Here is a 21,830-nt window from a genome sequence, read left to right on the forward strand (position 1 = left end):
TGAATTCTAGTGGCCAGCACTGAGCTGGGAACAAAAGAGACATCAATAAATTTTTTTTTTTTCTTTTTTTTTGCAGTACGCGGGCCTCTCACCGTTGCGGTCTCTACCGTTGTGGGCGGAGCACAGGCTCCGGACGTGCAGGCTCAGCGGCCATGGCCCACAGGCCCAGCCGCTCCGCGGCATGTGGGACCGGGGCACGAACCCATGTCCCCGGCATCGGCAGGCGGACTCTCAAACACTGCGCCACCAGGGAAGCCCAATAAATATTTTTTAATAAATTAATTGGGGGAGGGAGGAGGAGTCCTAACAGTATAGTAGTATTTAGAGCAAAGAACTGACAGACGTGTTCCACTCTCTATAGTAGGGACACAACTGTGTTATATGAAGAATACTTGAAGCAACCGAGGATGCGAAACTGGATTAGAGCGGGGTGAGGAACAGGTTCAGGGGATGTCATTCTCAGATCTTCTGCCATTCTGGGAAAGACAGTGTAGGTTTCTCATAGCCTCACTGGGGAAAATCAGGACGAGAAGGTGGCAATAAAAGAACTGAACTTGGCTTTTTAAGGAAAAGAACATGCAACTCCACGAGGTGCCGTGAAGCCAGTACTGTGACTTCCCCGGGTGCGCAAATGCTGCGTGATCGCCAGGCCCAGATGCGGAAGCAGGAATTCTACTACAACCCTTTAGATTAAGGCGTCGCTTGGGAAGAATTTGGCGGGAACAGGAGGAGCCGTACAAAGGAAGTGATGTAAGGTGTCACGGGGGGTGGGATTACACGGCCTGAGGTGCGGACATATCGTCTTGATTGGTTATTTTTTTGAGACACCGTCCTATCACAACGTCCCTCAGCCTTACTTCCGCTTGCGCAGCCTATTTTGCCCTTAGTAACGATGGCCGCAGAGGCTTCCTACCCTCCCGGGAGCAGAGTGCGCGTTTTCAGGAGCGCGGCTGGAGAAGACGGGAAAAGGCGTAAGATTCGTGAGCACTGATTGGCTGAAGCGAGAAGAGTTCTGGCTGCTGACTGGCTCCGTCTTCCGCGGGAAGGAGTTTGTGGCTCCTGCGAAAAGTAGATATAGCGGAGCGGACGCCTCAGGGCTCGGAGGCGGTTAGGGGAACCCACCAGGCCGGAACGTTCTGGAACTCTTTCCTGAGGGAATCGTGACGAAGATGTGGACCAGTAATGATGAGTGGGGCGGATTATGAGACCCGCAAGAAGGATTTAGCAAGGGGCTGGGTGGGAGAGGCCTGTGGCGGCGGGGGTGGGGGAGGGGCGGGGGCGTGCGGGGTCGGGGGGAGGTTAAGGAGACGCTGGAAGTGGCTAGGGTGAAGTCTGGGGGTTCTGTGGATTTTTCAGAGGCTTGGAGGGCGGAACAGGTATTAATACCGTTGTTGTTTAAAACCAGGTGGATTTGAAAGCTATAGCAGTTCCTCTTTTGGGGGAACCGGAAGCTACACACAGTCCCCTGGGGGCTTTGGATCACCGACACCTTCCCAGGCCGAAAAGAAATCTGTAGGTTGAGAGCGTACTTCGTTTTATCTTATACTGTCCGGAAGCTACTGACTCATCTGTGAGAGAAAATTTATGCGATGAAGGAAGGGTGTTAAACTTGAGCTGATACGATAATTGTCAATTATTATCTTATCGAATCTTATAATTGAGTGCTGTAATTTTGAAAAATGAAATTCCCCTAATTTTGCATCCATTGTTTCCTTGCCTTTATTTTGAAATTTACCAATAGAATTGATGAAATCAACCTTGTGGGAAAAGTGAACTTGTTTGTATAGCCTAGTTTACATTCTTCATGTATTGGAAGTCGTTTTTAAATGAAATGTAATGAGGTGCTCTAATGCGGTGGAAAGAACATGGTCTTTGAAGTCTAGTGGATCTATGATCCACCATTGCTCTGACACTCCTTGCAGGGTATCATTGGACAAATGATACCTTCTTGGAAATCTGTTTGGCACCTACTAAATGGGATTAATAATAGATACCTTACAAGGTTGTTGTGAGACTTAATATTATGATATATATATAATTACACCTGCCCCAGAGTTGCTTTCAGTAAATGGTCCCAGAGAGTATTATTAAAAAGAACCTGAGCATTGGAGCCAGAATACGTGGTGTCCAGAATCAACTTTGCCTTTTAACTGGTGGTGTGAGTTTAGCGAAGCAGCTTCCACTGCTGGTTTTGGTGGCCCTTGATTTTTCTCATCTGATAATAGTACTAGTACTACTCATGTCCCAGGGTGGTTCTGAGAATTGATAAATGAGGTAATGTATAGGAAAGTGATCTGTAAGAAGCTGTCCAAATGCTTGTTATTCTTTCAGAAATGAGTTTCAATTTAATAGCTGCTGTTGATTTCATCCTTTAAAAAATATAGGATTTGGTGTTAAGATTCAGTATTAGTAGCTTCTGTGTTTTATGTCCAGGTTGATAAGCTTTTACCTAAACTGGTAATTCACAAGGGTGTGTCAGTGGGAAAAAAATCCATTGATAATCCCCATACATTTGGGCATTGCTTTATATTTTTCATATGATTATTTTATATAATCCTGGGAGTTAATTATTATTTACTGCATTGCACAACAGAGGCTCAGGGAGATTAAGGGACACCTGAGCTTGCATAGCTAGTTAGACAGTCCACACATTGATGCTGCACAAATCCAAAATCTGATGAGCAACTTCTGTCTATTGTAATTTTCTTTTTCCCAGGAAGACCAGAGGGGACTCCAAGTCCTCTGACTTTGTCTTCCTTGAGGCTGTAAAGGAAAAAACAAAAGATAGATCATTGGTTCTCATCTTTTCTCCTTTATCTTAACTATTTTTCTTCATTCTGGTTGTTAGAATTCTTAATCTCAGTATCTCTCCCTGGGGCTGTGTATTAAGACTGCTTTTCGGAGAACAATGATGGTTATAAACTGGAATTTCAAACCCAGGTCTTTTTATGTTTAAATCTAGTGCCTTTTCCACAGTAAATTAGATAAACACTCTATCTAAAATGTTTCCTGTCGACTATAAACCTGTTATATTTGATTGAATCATGTGAAATTTCTAATATCATGTTTTGCCTTTAAAAATGGTGGGTTTTTTATAGTACTGTCAGAGTAGCCAGTGGTTCATAGTCAGCTAGAAAAGAATTTTTTTCAGAATTAAACATATCAGTACTTGTGGTGACACCCTCTCTGTGAATCTCTTTGGAACAAACTGGAAACTCTTTGTGATCAGTTCTTGGCACGTAATAGGTGCCCATTAAAAAATAAGAACTTGCTGTGATTTGAGATGAAATTGAAGGTATTTACTAACACCTCAATAATTACCCATCTGTAACTTTTTTCCCTGAGGAGTAATAATATTTATTGAATACCTACTACATGTGGCACTTGGGATTAGCATTTTCATATACATTATATATTTCGTTTACGACTCAAAAGGTAGATATCCTCATTTTATAGAATAGGTGGTGGTGTGTCCAGGGCTGTGGAGCTGGGATTTGAACACAGGTCTGTAGGACTTTCTGGCTCCAAAGCCCATATTCTTGCTGCTGTTACCACAGTGGCTCTTAGTTTTCTTATGCTGAAGATACAATGAAAATCTCAGGTGTGATAGGTGAAAACTGTATAGTAGATTATGAGAGCTAAATCCTGGGACCTCAGCAAATTTTAAATATATAAATACTAATATAGCATATAACTTCACTTATAAAATACTATAAAGTAAAATTGAAAAACAGTTGATTCCTTTATATCCTTGTTAAAAGCTATTGAGATATAAAGAGTGAGGAACAATAGCTGACCTAATAATTCCTAATGTTTATTGAGTGCTTACAGTGTGCCAGTTATTCTAGGTACTTCACCATATATTTAATTTTCATAATGATTTTTAATGATTTTATTATTCCTAGTTTTATAGATGAGGAAACTGAGGTACAGATGAATAGAGAAATGTGACCAAGAACACACTGCTCCTGAGTGGTAGAGCCATAATCTTTACACTCAAGCTTGGCTGCTGCCTGTTGTGACATGTGTGCTGGTAGTTGGCTAGGCTTACTTTCTACCATCCTGGCAGTACTCACCATTCAAAATTAGGCTTCAGCAAAGTGAAATGTTGCGAGTATCATGGACCTTCAGGGATAAGCTTCAACTGCTAAATCCATGAAGACCAAGAGTCTACTATGTTCAGTCTTACATGTGGAACAGTTACTGGGTTACATCCTATTGATCTCCAACAGGAAGAACCGTAATCTTTAATCCACCATGCTTTTTCCATCTTGTACATGGTCCCTCTAAGAGTCTATGAGAGTGCATGTTTGCCCTCAGCCTATAATGCATATTCCCTACCCACTATTTTTTCACTGTCGAAATTCTTGTGCTTCAAGGTCCAGCCTAAATGCGCCCTCTTCTTGAAATTGCCAAAAATATTTCCGAGATCCTACATAGAGCATCTCATTCTATAGTGTATCAAGATCAGGCTTGTTATTTACATTTTTACCTCCCCTAAGTTAGGAGTATGTTGAAGGCAAATCCTATTCCATTTTACTCATCTTTATGTCCCCCAAACAACCTCTGCCCAGTGGTAGGCAAAAATAAGAATTTATGCTGGTGTTAGGCTGCTTCTGGATGTGATTTGGGTGTCCTCTTCTGCCCATCACCTCCTGTCCCTTTCCTTTAAGATGTCCAGTGTGGCCAAGCCCTTATCCCATTTTCCCCATACTCACATTTGATTGTCAGAACATCTATCCTAAAGCTATACCTCTAACGTTCTGTTATATTTTATCATGAGAGTTAGAACAACTCCAATGTTCTGTCTCTGCTGGCCATCTCTCAAACCCCTTCTGAGTACCATCTCATCTGTGATAAAAAGCCAGCTCCTAAAGGTGGGGTTTCCTTTAAAAGTCTGTTCCAGAAGCAGGTCATCTTCCTTATGCTGTTTGCACTCTGGCCTACTCATTTTGGTGATCCCTGGTACCGCACAAACTTACCCATTCATCAGGAGCTTTGGAGTCAGACAAGCCTGGGTTTGAAATCTAAAGTGTGGCATTTGTTAGCTATATAACCTTGGTTTTCATCTCTGTGAAGCAGGGATAATGAGGTGCATTTTGAAGATTCAATGTTATAATATATGTAAAGTGCTTGGCACATAGCAGGTGCTAAATGAACAGTAGTTATTATTTTCTTAATTGGATGTATGCATACTTTTTTTTCAGAGAGCCCGAGCTCAGCATATTGTACCCTGTACCATATCTCAGCTGCTTTCTGCTACTCTGGTTGATGAAGTGTTCAGAATTGGAAATGTTGAGATTTCACAGGTAAGTAAAAATAATTTGTGGAAGAGTCACTTAATCATAGGAATGAAGAATGAGATAAAACTAACATCTCAACAAAATACATAGGGGTGAAAATACATAGGGGTGGGCCTCCCTGGTGGCGCAGTGGTTGAGAGTCCACCTGCCGATGCAGGGGATACGGGTTCGTGCCCCGGTCCGGGAAGATCCCACATGCTGTGGAGCAGCGAAGCCTGTGCGCCACAACTACTGAGCCTGTGGTCTAGAGCCCGCGAGCCACAACTACTGAAGCCCATGCGCCTAGAGCCCATGCTCCGCAGCGAGAGAAGCCACCGCAATGAGAAGCCCGCGCACTGCAACAAAAAGTAGCCCCCCCCCACTCACTGCAACTAGAGAAAGCCTGCGTGCAGCAATGAAGACCCAATGCAGCCTAAAATAAATAAATTTATGAAAAAAAAACATAGGGACTACTGGTGGTCCAGTGGTTAAGATTCCATGCTCCCAATGCAGGGGGCCCAAGTTCAATCCCTGGTCAGGGAACTAGATCCTGCATGCCGTAACTAAGAGCCTACGTGCCACAACTAAAGATCCCGCATGCTGCAATGAAGATACCACGTGCCACAGCTAAGACCCAGTGCAGCCAAATAAATAAATAAATTAATATTTTTAAGAAAATACATAAGTGTTGCTTTGGTTTCTAAGAAAACCAAATTTTTTTTTCTTCTGGTCTAGGTCACTATTGTGGGGATAATCAGAAATGCAGAGAAGGCTGCAACCAACATTGTTTACAAAATAGATGACATGACGGCTGCACCCATGGATGTTCGCCAGTGGGTTGACACAGATGTAAGTAGCTGTTTTTGAATCAGGGTGGGGTTACTTTGGGACTTTGGAGATGTTGAACTTTTTTAGTCTTACTTTTTAAAGGTGGATCTTATAAAAATAAAACATAAGCAAGACATCAAAGGCAGAAACCCTAACATTAAAGGCCAATACGTTTGATGTCATAAAAAATTTAAAATCTTTTAAACTTCCCAAAATACTATAAACGAAGTTAAAGGGCAAGTGACGGGACACACTAGAATGTAAACTCTGTGAGAACAAGGATTTTTATGTTGGCACTGTATCCCTAGCACCTAGAACAGTGCCAGTTACATAGTGGGCCCTGAGTAAATATTATTTAAATTAGTGGGAAAATTTTTTGCAAAATATTACGAACATTTAAAATTTTCAATTATTGAAAGTTCTTACAAAGCAAAAAGGAAAAAGCAACCACACCTTAGGAAAACGGGCAAAGAAATGCACAAGTAATTCATAATAGATGAAATACAAATTGCAACAACAATAAGAAAAGCAAGTTTACTTAACATTAAGATACCATTTTTAGCTTATTAAATTGGCAAAGGAGAAAAGAGAATGGCAATGTCCACTTCTATTGAGAGCAGTAAGCGCTTAATTTATGGAGTGAATTGTCACTGTTTGTCTGGGGAAGTGGATACCGCCCTACCTTGATGTTATGAGCATCACCTTTCTCAAAAAACAGCCGATGATCAAAATCATCTCAGAAATGTTGACCACTCCACTGCCAGAAATTTGCATTAAGGAGTAATTAAAGATACATGCAAAGATTCAGTTGTAAGATTGTTGATCATCATTATTTATAATAATGGAAAACTAAAAGGAATCTCAATGTTAGCAGTAGGATATTATTAATTAAATCCTGGTATATTTTTTAAAATACTGCAAATGATGTAGAAATGTATGTATTGTCACAAAGAAGTGTTTACCATAAATTGCTGAGAGGAAAAGAGCATGTTAAAGGTAGTATGGTGCTTCCCTGGTGGCACAGTGGTTGAGAGTCTGCCTGCCGATGCAAGGGACACGGGTTTGTGCCCCAGTCCGGGAAGTTCCCACACGCTGCGGAGCAGCTGGGCCCGTGAGCCATGGCCACTGAGCCTGTGCGTCCGGAGCCTGTGCTCCGCAGCGGGAGAGGCCACAACAGTGAGAGGCCTGCGTACCGCAAAAAAAAAAAAAAAAAAAAAAAAGGTAGTATGCATGGTGTGGCCCCATTTTTGCAAAGCAACATATATATAAGTGTATGTATAAACATGGAGAAAATAGACTTAAAGAAAATATATTCCTTTTACCCTTTTTATTTTTTTTAATTAGTTTATTTATTTTAAAAAATTTATTTATTTATTTAGCTGTGTTAGGTCTTTGTTGCAGTGCGCGGGCTTTCTCTAGTTGCGGCGAGCAGGAGCTACTCTGTTGTGATGCGCGGGTTTCTCATGTCGTGGCTTCTCTTGTTGCGAGCACGGGCTCTAGGCACATGGGATTCAGTAACTGTGGCATGTGGGCTCAGTAGTTGTGGCTCACGGGCTCTAGAGCACAGGCTCAGTAGTTGTGGTACATGGGCTTAGTTGCTCCGCAGCATGTGGGATCTTCCTGGGCCAGGGATCGAACCTGTGTCCCCTGCGTTGGCAGGCAGATTCTTAACCACTGTGCCACCAGGGAAGCCTCCTTTTTATTTTTTAATTGGGCAGAGGCCTCTTGGTTTTTTATGTTGTTTTTAAAATACATTCATTATAGAACATTTGGATAATGCATACTTTGTATGCTATTTTCGCTTCAAAAACCACAAGTCGTCTGTGAAGAATTAACTTGATAGTTATTCATTCTTTATTTTTTGGACCTCAGAAAAATACAGAATTCATTCAACAGTTGTTATTGGAGTACTGATTCTGAACCAGACTGCTTGGTTCCAGGTAGACAAAGAATGCAAAAGACCCAGTCCCTGCCATCAAGGGGGAAGGTAGTTACTAGAGATGCCTAATACTGCATGCTCATACAAAATGTATGGTGCTCACTTATAAACATTTAAAGATCCCCTGGAATCCCACATCCCAAAGATGACTACTGTTACAACACATTTTGGGAAATACCCTTTCAGACATTTCTCTCTGCATATCTGTACATATATGAGATGTATGCTTACAGTTTTACATAAAGGATAATATGATATGCAACTGCTCTGTAATCTGCTCTTTTTGCTCAAAACTATGTAGTGGAACTGATTTCTTAATGTCAATAAATACAAATTTACACCATCAATTTTGGTGACTGCCTATTCCATCATAAGGATATATCATCCCTTACTTATAGACCCAGTCAGGAAACATTTAGCTTATTTCCATCATTTGTTATTATAGACAATGCAGCGGTGAGTATCTTTGTGTACATCTCTTCATGATTGAGATAATCTCCTTAAGATCAATTTAAACTAGGTTTTCTGGAGGAAATACACATTTTACATGTTTCTACTTTCTTTTTTGGTTAATCTTACATTTACGTTTTTACATTTTTTATTGCCTTCCATAAAGGTACCAATTTACTTAGTGCATGAGAGTTCCCCATTAGTTCTCCACACCCTAACAGTAGGTTTTATGAGTCTTAAATTTTTGTATCATAGTTTAAAAATAGTCTTGTCATTGAGAATTTTCTCATTTTTTATGCGTAATTCTTTGGTTTTAGTGAGATTGGATTTTTTTTTTTAACTTTATTCAGTGTTAATTTGTGGGGGGATTTTTAGTTGTCTAAAGTCCTTTGATTCCCCAGGAGTGTTTGGATATTTATTTTTGTTTGCAAGAGCCTGAAAAATATTAACCTCTTATCATAATTATATGACTTCTCTAGTTTGTCTTTTGACTTTGAAAAGCTTTTCCTTGTTTCAGATTATTTTTCAATTCATGTTTCCTTCTATAATTTCTGTGGTTTCTTTTTATATCTCTATATATGATTAAGTCTTTTTATAATTAAATGATGTATTTTGGTAAAAGGAGAGAAGTATAGATCCAGCTTTACTTTTTGCAAGAGTTTGTTTTTAATTTTTATTGCAGTATAGTTGATTTATAATGTTGTGTTAGTTCCAACTTGTTTTAAAATGTTCTTTGAGAGAATACAAACTTTTATCTGTGGTATATATACAGCTATGTAAAATAATAGGTAGAGTGAAATGCAAATAGTTGATAATCTCCAGGTAATGGGAATTGGGGTGTTTTTTAGTTTTAAACACATGCATTCTATATTCTAGTTTTTTTATAGTCGTGTATTTTATAATCAAAAAGAGCTTTGAGTCAACTTATGTATTTTTCTTATTAATAATAGGTACATAGTCTAGAAAACCCAAAAAGAAATATTAAAATCATTTATAATTATCCAAGTTAACTTTTGTTAACGTTTTGATGTATATGTTTCCCCTTGTGGGAAATAAGCTTTTTTCCATGAGTCACAGCAGGTCTTCACAGACAATGAATAGAATTCTGCATTATCATTTGCAGCAGTATAAACTAATCCATTATACAAATGTGCACCTTTTGTTGCATATGTAGGTTGTTTTAAATGTTTTAGTATTCAAAACTATGCTGTGATGAATACTCCTAAAGCTAAATCTTCTTTTTTTGAATTTTATTTTATTTATTTTTTTATACAGCATGTTCTTATTAGTCATCCATTTTATTCACATCAGTGTATACATGTCAATCCCAATCGCCCAATTCAGCACACCACCACCACCACCCCCCAGCCACTTTCCCCCCTTGGTGTCCATACGTTTGCTCTCTACATCTGTGTCTCAATTTCTGCCCTGCAAACCGGTTCATCTGTACCATTTTTCTAGGTTCCACATACATGCGTTAATATACGATATTTGTTTTTCTCTTTCTGACTTACTTCACTCTGTATGACAGTCTCTAGATCCATCCATATCTCTACACGTGACCCAATTTCGTTCATTTTTTATGGCTGAGTAATATTCCATTGTATATGTGTACCACATCTTCTTTACCCATTCATCTGTCGATGGGCATTTAGGTTGCTTCTATGACCTGGCTCTTATAAATAGTGTTGCAATGAACACTGGGGTGCATGTGTCTTTTTGAATTATGGTTTTCTCTGGGTATATGCCCAGTGGTGGGATTGCTGGGTCATATGGTAATTCTATTTTTAGGTTTTGAAGGAACCTCTGTACTGTTCTCCATAGTGGCTGTATCCATTTACATTCCCACCAATAGTGCAAGAGGGTTCCCTTTTCTCCACACCCTCTCCAGCATTTGTTGTTTGTAGATTTTCTGATGATACCCATTCTAACTGGTGTGAGGTGATACCTCATTGTAGTTTTGATTTGCATTTCTCTTAATAATTAGTGATGTTGAGCAGCTTTTCATGTGCTTCTTGGCCATCTGTATGTCTTTGGAGAAATGTCTATTTAGGTCTTCTGCCCATTTTTGGATTGGGTTGTTTGTTTTTTTAATATTGAGCTGCATGAGCTGTTTATATATTTTGGAGATTAATCTTTCGTCTGCAAATATTTTCTCCCATTCTGAGGGTTGTCTTTTCATCTTGTTTGTAGTTTCCTTTGCTTTGCAAAAGCTTTTACGTTTCATTAGGTCCCATTTGTTTATTTTTGTTTTTATTTCCATTACTCTAGAAGGCAGATCAAAAAAGAACTTGCTGTGATTTATGTCAAAGAGTGTTCTTCCTATGTTTTCCTCTAAGAGTTTTATAGTGTCTGGCCTTACATTTAGGTCTTTAATCCATTTTGAGTTTATTTTTGTGTATGGTGTTAGGGAGTGTTCTAATTTCATTCTTTTACATGTAGCTGTCCAGTTTTCCCAGCACCACTTATTGAAGCAACTGTGTTTCCTCCATTGTATATCCTTGTCTCCTTTGTCATAGATTAGTTGACCATATTAAAGCTAAATCTTAATACATGTTCTTTATTTTCTTAAATTTCTAAAAGTACAGTTGCTATGCCAATAAGTATGTCCACCAGAAAGTTGTGTGCCTAAGAACACTGAATGAGAGTGCCATAATCGTTTGCTTGTTTTTTGATGTGCATAACATAGAACTTGGATATTTTTATTCTAATTCCTGGTTTTATTTTTAAAAAATTAAATTCTAAAAGGCAGGGCAAACTAGGTAGTGCTACATTAGGATCCTTTAGCTCTTACTTTGTAACTTTCTCTTTCTGTACATAATTTAGAAATTTTGATGAAGCTTTCACCAGCATCACTAAAACCTAAGTGGTGTGTTTGTATTTTTTCTGTTAGGATGCCAGCAGTGAAAACACTGTGGTTCCTCCAGAAACATATGTGAAAGTGGCTGGTCATCTGAGATCTTTTCAGGTAAAGTCAGGAAAAAACGACAGTTAAAATGTATCTGCATGAAGCAGTTTCTGGGGTCATGCCTAAGTTTAGGATACTTAAGACTTAGTAAGTCTCTATGTTTAATGGGAGTTATATTGAAGTTATTTCATTATTTTCTTCTTCAAAAGGAAATAATGGGTTTCCTCAATATAAAACAAACAGAAAGGTAGAGAAAGAACAAGATCTCAGCCTACAGTTGCCATCTATGGCATTCATTAGGTGTAGAAGGCGGACACTGGATTTGGAGACTAGACTCTGGTTGTATAACTTTGGGGAAGTCATTGAACATCTCTGTGCTAGTTTTGTTCTTTTGACTATATTTCATTGACTGTTTTTGGATTAACTCTGAGTTAAAAATTTTCAGTATATAACACATTTTCCTCAGTTAGTAAAATACTATAACCAAGAAAGGAGCCACAATGTTTTGACCTGAAATTGACTTGAATGTGCTCATTATTTGTTCACATTTCTCTCTTTATTTTAATAGAACAAGAAAAGCCTGGTAGCCTTTAAGATCATGCCCCTGGAGGATATGAATGAGTTCACCACACATATTCTGGAAGTAGTCAATGCACACATGATGCTCAGCAAGTGTAACAGCCAGGTGAGCAGCTTCATTCTCGTCGTTTTTTCTCTTCCCTGAAAAAACCTAAACCACTTCTGTGCTCCGGCTTTGATTTCCTTGACATTTTGAAGATTGAGCCACAAGAAAGTCATCATTCAGTCCTCAAAAAAAATTTTCTCCTTGAGCTTTGCTGTGTTATTTTATTCCTGATGAAACACTTTCCTCTCAAAATTACAAGTTCCTCTAACCCCGGTGGCTTGGATGGCTGAGGCCAAGACAAGCTTCAAGTGTAGACACATAATTCAGCTGAGCTCTTAGCTTCAGGATTTTCAGTCCATATTCAGAGAAAAACCCCAATTAAGATAGCATTTTGCTGCTTTCCTTCCAACCTGTTGGCTAAACAGGATTATTTATGCACCATTATTTTGTCCCTGCAATTATATTTCTTGCTTCATATCGAAATTTCTCAACATTTTCTGTGGTACAAATTCAGTTTGGCAAGTCCATCTAGGACCACATAATGGGTTTGCTGATCTGAGTATTAGAGTGCCCTTAGATGATTCTGGTGGCAAGGTGGAAGACTGGTTACAGTAGGAGGGACTGGAGCTGTTGCCTCTTGTTTTGTGCCAAGCACTTTGCTAAACCCTGGGGATACAAAGATAAATTCATTCAATTTATTGAGCCTAGTATATGCCAATCATTATTCTAGGCCCTGGGAATAAAGCAGTGAACAAGATGGGTAAAGTGTCTGCCCTCAAATTTATATTCTTGAGAGAAATGGACCATCAACAAGAAAACAAATATATAATTTTAGGTAGTTATAGGTACTCTGAAATTAAGCAGAGTAGGAGAAGACAGTGATGGAGGGAATAAGAATGGTATAATTTTAAATGAGAGAAGAACATTCCAAGCGGTGTCAGAAGCCATGAGACTGGAACAAGCTTGGCATACTTGAGACCAGCAAGAAGGCCAGACTGTCTGGAGTGAAGCTAATGACATGGGAGGTGGTACAGGGATGTAGGCAAGGGAGCGAGACCCCGATCATGTAGGGCTTTGTAGGCCATAGTAAGGATTACTTTTTTCTAATTGACACTAAACCTTTAGAAGGTTTTGACTAGGGAAGTGATGTGGTGTGATTTACCTTTTTAAAAGCTCACTTGAGCTGCTGTGTGGAGAGTAGACTATGAGGCACCAACAATAGCAATAGAAGTAATTCTGGGGAATGGTAGCAGCAGCTGGGTAAGAAGTGGTTGGATTCTAATACATTTCGAAGGTAGAGCTGACAGGACTTAATGGTTTAGATACAGGATATAAAGAAAAGAGAGGGTTCAAAAATAACTCCTAGGTTTGGGGCTTGAGTAACTAGATGAAGCTAGCAGGTTTGAAGGGCAAACTCCAGAGTTCTGTTCTGGACTTAGCAAATGCAACGTGTCAGACACCCAAATGGAGACCAGAATGGACGGTTGACTGTATAAAGCTGGGGCTCAAAGGAGAGGTCAGGGGTAGAGAGAGAGCATTGGGAGTCATTGTGTGGATGGTATTTAAAGCCTCGGATGAGACGAGATAACTAGTGAGTTAAGAGGTAAGAGACCTAAGCTCTGAGACACAGAGCTAGGAGTCTGGAGGCACAGCAGGAGCCAGAGAAAGTCAGAGAAGTTGCCAGTTGGGCAGGAGGAAAATCAGGAAATGTGATTCTATAGAATATTCTGAAAAGAGTACTTTAAGGAGGGAGTGGAGTTCAACAGTAGAATGCTGCCTAGAAGTCAAGTAAGGTGATGAGAGAGGTCCGTTGGATTTGGAAACATGGATCTTCAGAAGAGAGGCTTCAATGGTTAGGGGAAATGTGGGTTAAAAAGAATGGGACTGGGTAGAAAGTTTAGGGTGTTTATTTTATGACTATACTTCATAACCTATACATATATATCAAATGTTCTGTGATAAAAATGGTTTTAAAGTGAGGATGGGTGGAAGCTGTGAGTATAGACAGTTATATTGAGGAGTAAATAAAATAATCCTTTCCCTCAAAGAGTTTGCCTTAAGCATTGAGGATTCAGATCACTTAAGCAGTGAGGAGTGGCAAGTGCAGGGTGCTGTCGAACCACAGAGAAGAGTTTCCTGTCCTGACCTGGACATCAAAAAGGGCCTGCTGGAGGAGGTGATGCCTAAACCAAGTCTTAAAATACACATATGGGAGCAGGGGCGCACCTGAAGCAGAACATGAGGTCATTTCAGCAGAGGTATCCAGGGAAGAAATAGCGTTCAGTTCAGTATTACTGGATCATAAAATAGGACTTCTGTCTCACCAGCAAGCAACGTGAAGCCATCTAGCTTGAAAACAGGAGACCATGACTGAATTTTGGGTTTTTTTTTTAATGACCTTGAAGCATTGGCATTTAATGAATTTTTTTTTTTTTTTTTTTTTTTTTTTGCGTTGGGTCTTCCTTGCTGTGCACGTGTGCGCAGGCTTTCTCTAGTTGCGGTGAGCGGGGGCTACTCTTCATTGCAGTGCACAGGCTTCTCATAGTGGTGACTTCTCTTGTTGCAGAGCATGGGCTCTACGCGTGCGGGCTTCAGTAGTTGTGGCATGTGGGCTCAGTAGTTGTGGCACAGGGGCACTAGAGCACAGGCTCAGTAGCTGTGGCATGCGGGCTTAGTTGCTCCACGGCATGTGGGATCTTCCCAGACCGGGGCTCGAACCCGTGTCCCCTGCACTGGCAGGTGGATTCTTAACCACTGCGCCACCAGGGAAGCCCTAATGAACGTTTGTTGAATGAATGAGTCTCTTGACTACATGGGATTCACTGATGACCTTCCACAATGCTCTTTTACTTGTAATGAGTACTTAACATATTTAATCTTTTGTCATCTTTATTCAGTTCAATAAATTAAACATTGACTGAGCACCTGCTGCCCACCAGGCACTGTGCAAAGCTGAAGGGGCTTATGGGGGAAAGTGACAGGTAAACAGTGTGATGGCTACTATGAGAGGGAATGGGCCAAATGCTGTGAGAGCCAAGAAGGAAGAACACAACTAACTTTGGCCTGGGGGGATGTCAGGGAAGTCTTCACAAAGGCAGTGACAATTAAGTTGGGCTTTGAAGGATGAGAAGAGTGTTTCCCAAGCAGATGAGGGGAGGAGCATTCCAGACATGGAATAACGTGTCAGAGGCATTTGTGTGACTGGCAAGAATTCCCTGTGTTGAAAGGGGGTGGTCAAGAATAAAATACAGACTTTGATGTCTAGTTGTGGTAGGTCTTAATATCCAGGAGTTTTATATTATTTCCACAGGCAGGGGGAGCCAGCTGAAAGCTTTTAGGTGGAGGAGAGACATGATCAGAAGTTATTACTTGGAGCAGTGAGGAGGGTTGATTGGAATAGGAGAGACTTGCAGCTGAGACACCAGTCAGGAGATCAGGGGTGATGAGGATCAATTCGAGCCACTGAACGTTGTATTAATGGGCTGTGGTGATGGGCTGTGGTGACGGGCTGTGGGAGGTGAGCGAGTGGAGACTCAAAGATGGCCAAGATCTACAGGACTGGGCTTGGACTTACTAATAGAAATGGAATATACCAGGGCAAGCAGGTTTGGGGAGGAAAGTAAACTTTATTTTGAAGTGCGTGAGATAGCTAAGTGGAGGTCTTCAGTAGATGGTTGGTAACGAGGATTTGTGGCCTCGGAGGAGGTCTGGGATGAAATCCTGAGAGAACTATCAGCTTTTTGGAAGACAGGTAGACAAAGAGGCTGAGAAGGGATACTGAGAAGGTATAGTTTGAAAATTAAGTGGAGAACCAGAAGAATATGGTGTCAGGAAGCCTAAGGAGGGCTACATTTCAAGAGGGGTGTGGTCAGCAGTGTCTGCTTCTGGGAGGTCAAGTGTTATGAGAACTGAAAGGGATTACTGGCTGTGTTGGTTGATAAGCATTGGTAAGTTTGGTGAGAACAGTTTCAGAGGTATATTTGGAGAGAATCCAAATAGTGCTGGGAAATGTAAACAGTGACTATAATCTATTATTTTTTAAAAGTTTGGTGGTAAAAAAGAAGAAAAGAGAGGGTAATGAGAACTATGTCTCCTTTTCTCTCCTTGTAATGCTTCATGCCTAGTTGACACTCAGTAAATGCTTGCATGATTGAAGCACCAGAGGTAGATACCACTATAGCAGATCTCAGTAATTTTCTTCTCAGTGCTATTTTTCCTCTGGTTCCTGTCACATCACAAAAGAAAAGGAGGATCCAGGAAGTACCTTTCTCTCTGTTTGATACGATATGCTTCAGAGAATGACTTTATCTTCCTATGAAATACTCATTAGATAATAGCTGTCCTTTCCAAGGGAAGCAGTTGTTATTGGGAAAACTCTGCTTAGGGTTCCCTGGCAGTCCAGTGGTTAGGACTCTAACCACACTTTCACGTGGCCTGGGTTCAACCCCCAGTCAGGGAACTAATATCCCACAAGCCGTGTGGCGCAGCCAAAAAAAAAAAAAACTGCTTAAATTGTTTTTTTGTAAACTACTTATTAAGCTGTTTAAAAGAGCAAGGACTGTGTTTAAATTGGTGAATTTACTAATGTTGTAAACTTATTTCTTAATTCAGCCCTCAGCAGGGAGAGCACCTGTCAGCAATCCAGGAATGGGTGAAGCTGGGAACTTCGGTGGGAATATCTTCATGCCAGCAAATGGCCTCACTGTGGCCCAGAACCAGGTAAACAGCTGAGTGGCTCCAGACATGCAAGACACAGACAGTTAGTTTTAAATTATGTTACTTCCTTAATGGTGCTAAGTACCTTACTCATTTCTTTCCTATAAAGGGATTCTGGCTTACACAGGGGAGCTGATTCAGAGTAGTTGCTAAAATCTTTCTGATTTGAATCTTCAGGTACTGAATTTGATTAAGGCTTGCCCAAGACCTGAAGGATTGAACTTTCAGGATCTCAAGAATCAGCTCCAACACATGACCATACCCTCCATCAAGTGAGTATTTGGTTTCTGTGAACTAGGGCTCCAGAATTGTACCCGTTTCCCCTCACCAGGATTTCCCGGTAATGAGAAGTAAGTTTAAAAAATTAAAAAAAAAAAAAAAACTGTTGACTAACAAAAGCGAAGTTGTTCAGTCATGAAAAAGTAGAAAAAGGACTCACAAAGATGGTGCTGCCTGTCACTTCACTCATTCATTTTTCATTCAGCAAATACTAAGTACCATTATGTGCAAGGGATGTAATTTTGAGCAAAAATTGACCAGATACCTCTCGTGGAATTTAGTCTGGAGGAATGAGATCCTAAGCTCCTAGTCCTCAGGTGTACATTTGCACTGGCATTGCTGTCCCCACTGTGCAGTGTTCCTCAGGCTATCTGGACCTGAAGCCATTAGACAGTCCTTCCAACATCCTTGTCCTGATAACCTGTTAGACAAGCAGCTTCCTGATTCTAATGAACTAATCAAACAAACTGAGTATTATGGTGTTTGTGATAGTTGTTACTATAAATCAGTTGATATTCTAGGTCTCGATAGAAAAGAATACTCAGGTCTAATTCCATTTCCTGTCCTATGAGATGAGGATAATAATTCCTATCTTAGAGTTACTGTGATGATGAGGTGCAGAATGTCTGTCACAATAGTAGGTGCTCTATAAATTGTTACTCTTATTAAATATGTTACTGACACTGACCCTGAGGGCCTTTAAGGATTTGAAGGTGTCATACCATTTCTAGAAAGACCTTTCCTTTCCTTCTTGCAACTTGATTTCCCAGAGGGGAATGAGAGGGTCGGTGGATGAGTGAGGAGCTATTTTTTTTATATAGCTGTTTATATTGGGAGACATTATATGCAACCGGAACTATAGCTTTAGATCCTGGTTTCAGTTTGCTTACACTGGTATTTAAGTGAGGTCCTATTTTCTTTGCTTTACACAACTTGGGAGAGGCATCCAAGGCAGCCCTAAAGCCTTTGTCTCCAAGGATTACCTCAGTTTTGTAATTTTACTGGTGTTTCTCCCTGCAAGAGCCTTCCATGAGCAAATGCCATGAATTCTTGTCAGCTAAGATAGAAAGTAGGGAAATGAGTAAAGTTTACATATTCGGCCATATCCAAAAGGCAGTTTCCTTTCTTCTGCATTTGGTTTTTTCTTTCTTTCTAGGGAAGCTGTGGATTTTCTAAGCAACGAGGGACACATCTATTCCACTGTGGATGATGATCATTTTAAATCCACAGATGCAGAATAACTGGATCTAATTGGGTACCCGAAATATTTTCCAGCTGGACTTTTTACGCAGTCTCTCGTCTCCAGCTGTGCATATATTTGGCAGGTTGACTTCTAGGAAGTAGGTTTCATCTATAAAAGGTTTCAATTGACATCCTTTTGAAACTTACTACTCTTTTGTGTTTTTGAAGCTCAGAGGGATATGGGCAACTGACAGGGATGTAAACCAGGACGGAATTTCTTAAAGAACTTACAAATTAGTTACAATATCAGGATAAATGGAATTGGAAGAGGGATGCTACCAAGAGGGTTGGGCGGTATTACTTAAATAATACTCAGGAGTTTTTATGCCTAAATTGTTTCCTGTTGAGAGCAGGACTAGGGCCTGTCAGCAGAGAGCTAGCCACGAAGCCCACTAACCTCTGCCTATTTTTGTTGCCCACTTTGGTTATGTGGTTATGTGGTTATGTGTTGTTACTTTCAGAATTGCACTTTCTTTCACCTTGTCATAATTGCTGCCCAAAGTGTGTTTTTATAAGCATGGGGTTCTAGAATGGTGGCTTCATGGGGCAGAGAGAAAGATATGTGTTTTGTACAAAATAAGTACATTCATATGTTTAATAAAATAGTTCTATTATTGCAGTAACTTGTAAAAATGTTCTTATTTTCTTACACTGTAATAATTAATACTTTATCATCTCAGCTAATTCAGAGATAAGTTAATGAGGTGTAACATGCAAATAAAAGTTCTGTAACTGCTTTAACCGTGTTTCTAAATGAGATCTACCAGCAGCTGTGTGGAGAAGGCTCCACTCCCTTGGTTTCTGACAGTGAACAACAATGTGGTTGTTATTTTCTGTACATGCAGGATAGTTCCCATCTGGGGAGCTGTGCAGACGCTTAAAAGTCAGTCAACCAGTATGTTCATTTGCAAGTATGTCCATTCTTGATAGTTGCCTAAAAGAAAGGACAGTGGCTAAAAACAGGTTTAAAAAAGCATATACATTTGAATATGGAATGCATGATAGGATACTTCTATGGGTGGTGGACTTCTCTTTCTAGTTACCATGCTAATGCCCTCATATGGGCAAGGGGGCAATAGCAGTGGTTCTGGGTGGAAGTCACTTTTTCTTTTGATTTTGAATTCTGTGATTTAGCAATCAAAAACTACTTACTCATTAATTCAGCGAGTTTTTTTTTTTTGTTTTTTTTTTTTGCGGTACGCAGGCCTCTCACTGTTGCGGCCTCTCCCGTTGCGGAGCACAGGCTCCGGACGCGCAGGCTCAGCGGCCATGGCTCACGGGCCCAGCCGCTCCGCGGCATGTGGGATCTTCCCGGACCGCGGCACGAACCCATGTCCCCTGCATCGGCAGGCGGACTCTCAACCACTGCGCCACCAGGGAAGCCCTCAGCGAGTGTTTATTGAATACCTACTATGTCAACCTATTGGTCAGCTACTAGGAATATAAAGCAAAATAAGAGATTGGTGTCCCAGGACTTGCTGATTCAGCATTCCCAATAACACAGAGTAGCTACTCAGGGATACTGAATTCCCTGCCACCTTGGCATTGACACGGTATCACAGGAGCTCTGTGGATTCTGAGCACTATGGAGGCCCGTGGGGCTGAGCAGAGGTAGGCCACTGCTCAGCAGAGTGAAACGCCAGCCTCTGTAGAGCTTCTACCTGCTCAAGCCAGGGGAACTTGCATTTTGTATATTTGTCGTCACCTGAGATGTCAGGTATACAGTGTTCTCTTAGTACATTGTTGAGACAGCAGGAACAGCACTATGACTCAAGTTCTCAGAAATCCCCAGTGTCACAGCCAAGCCATGAGTCTAGCTTAGTCTCAGGAAGATCTCTTTAGGTGTACAGTGGGAGATGAGGCTCCTTGGGAAATAGTGGTACTTTATTGGATTTAACTAGAGAAAAGCCAGTAAGAATTAGTGTCCTATGTGAATTAATAGATTTGTTTTTTAAAATGTTGTTGAGGGAAATTCAAAACTCGATAAATTTTTGAGCATGCATCCCCAGGTTATATTCATTTACTTAGCAGTTATTTACTATATCAGTTACTATATTAGTTTGTTATATATATTACAAAACACTCAAAATTAGAAATGGAAAAGGATATTAAAAATAAATATGAAAGGATGTACCAATACAGTTGACGCTTGAACATCACGGTTTGAGCTGTGCAGGTCCACTCATACGCAGATTTTTTCCAATAAACACATACTACACGATCTGCAGTTGGTTGAATCTGCAGGTGCGGAGGGTCAACTGTAAAGTTGTATGTGGATTTTTTGACCGTGTTGGGGGTCAACTGTAATTCTTCTCTGTTTCCCAGTCAATCATGTTGTGTCCTCACTTTGGAGACCACTGCTTGGGGGAATCTCTAGCCCCATTATAATTCCCTCCCCACCGCCCAGCGGTTTATTCCAGAGGTAAAGAAGACAAAAGCACCCTGAGGGTGGTATCTGCCTTTGGTCCATTCCCTTCCTACCCTTACTGCTCTAGTAAGACAGTCACAGTTGTGGTTTTCAAACATGTTTTCCTTTTAAGCCCAGCTTTCCCTGCTATGAAATTGGTGGCTTTCTCCTCATGGCAGCATTTGGCCACTCAGAAACCCCCTTTTGTGGGAACTGGTGGCCCCTCTCCTCTGCCCCCCTTTTGTGATCTTGCTCAATTTGGCGCCAAGATTAACTGCAAACGTGAACGTGAAACTGTGGACATTTGCATGGGGTCCTGATCCCTAGGGGTTCGGTGCCAAGGAGGAACTTTCTGTCTCTTGCTTATTGCTTTTCCCAGAGTACTCTCTTCCTCAGGGTCCTCCTGTGTGGTAGTGATTGCATCTGTGGAGGAGGGCGTGGGAACTGGTGTGGAGATGAGCATGGGTGCTAGATACTGGGGACTGGCCCAGCAGCACGTAGTCACCGCTCAGTGGTCACCTGGAGAATGCCCTGCTGGAGTGTGGCGGCCTGGGAAGTACATGGGTCCAGAGAGCCAGAGGGATGTTAGGAGGCAAAGGAAGGACACACTCAGGTGTAGTGCCTCGAATCCAGGAGTGGGAATTTGACCCTCTTTCGGCTCCCGCCTCCACTGGACACTCCTTCCATCTTTTTGTCTCTCTCCGGTCCTCCGCTGACCATGGTGCTTAATTCCGTGACTGCATTAGCCCAAGAAACCAAAGTCCCACTACTTCTAGGAAGTGAGGCCTGTGGTCTTACCTTACTGAACAGGCCTTAACTGACCCTGGAAACTGAGTTATTCTCTGCATAGGCACAGGCTTGTATTTCTTCTCTTATCTCGTTATACTGGCTCTGTCTCCACAGCCCAGGAACACAGTATAAACACTGGGATGAATTCCATGACTAGGAGACAGTGTAAGCATGTGAAAGGGGTGTTGGTTTTAGAGACAGGTACAGCTTTCAGATCTTGGCCAACAGTAATGATACTAACATGTTTACTGAATATTTATTATGAGCCAGGCACTGTGATAAATGCTCTACAGATATTATCTCAGTCGATCCTTAAAACAATCTTTTGAGGTAGATAACTTAGTTTCATTTTGCATGTGAAGAAA

The 21,830-nt window shown here is 40.9% G+C and overlaps 1 protein-coding gene across 2 annotated transcripts; it reads left to right on the forward strand.

Moving 5' to 3' along the window:
• Positions 1 to 903: 903 nt before the first annotated feature.
• Positions 904 to 18,888, forward strand: RPA2 (replication protein A2). Of its 2 annotated transcripts, XM_029230135.1 has the most exons (9): positions 904 to 1,179; positions 1,406 to 1,512; positions 5,208 to 5,309; positions 6,018 to 6,131; positions 11,393 to 11,467; positions 11,976 to 12,092; positions 16,644 to 16,751; positions 16,926 to 17,020; positions 18,184 to 18,888. In XM_029230135.1, the coding sequence occupies exons 1-9, from the start codon at positions 1,170 to 1,172 to the stop codon at positions 18,266 to 18,268; spliced, it is 813 nt and encodes a 270-aa protein (XP_029085968.1). In that variant the 5' UTR covers positions 904 to 1,169; the 3' UTR covers positions 18,269 to 18,888. The 2 variants fall into 2 exon arrangements, with proteins under 2 accessions (XP_029085968.1, XP_029085969.1); XM_029230136.1 differs by lacking the exon at positions 11,393 to 11,467.
• The last annotated feature ends 2,942 nt before the right edge of the window (positions 18,889 to 21,830 follow it).

This window comes from Monodon monoceros, unplaced genomic scaffold, assembly GCF_005190385.1.
Source record: "Monodon monoceros isolate NGI ecotype Baffin Bay Population unplaced genomic scaffold, NGI_Narwhal_1 Super_Scaffold_18, whole genome shotgun sequence".
NCBI lineage: Eukaryota > Metazoa > Chordata > Mammalia > Artiodactyla > Monodontidae > Monodon > Monodon monoceros.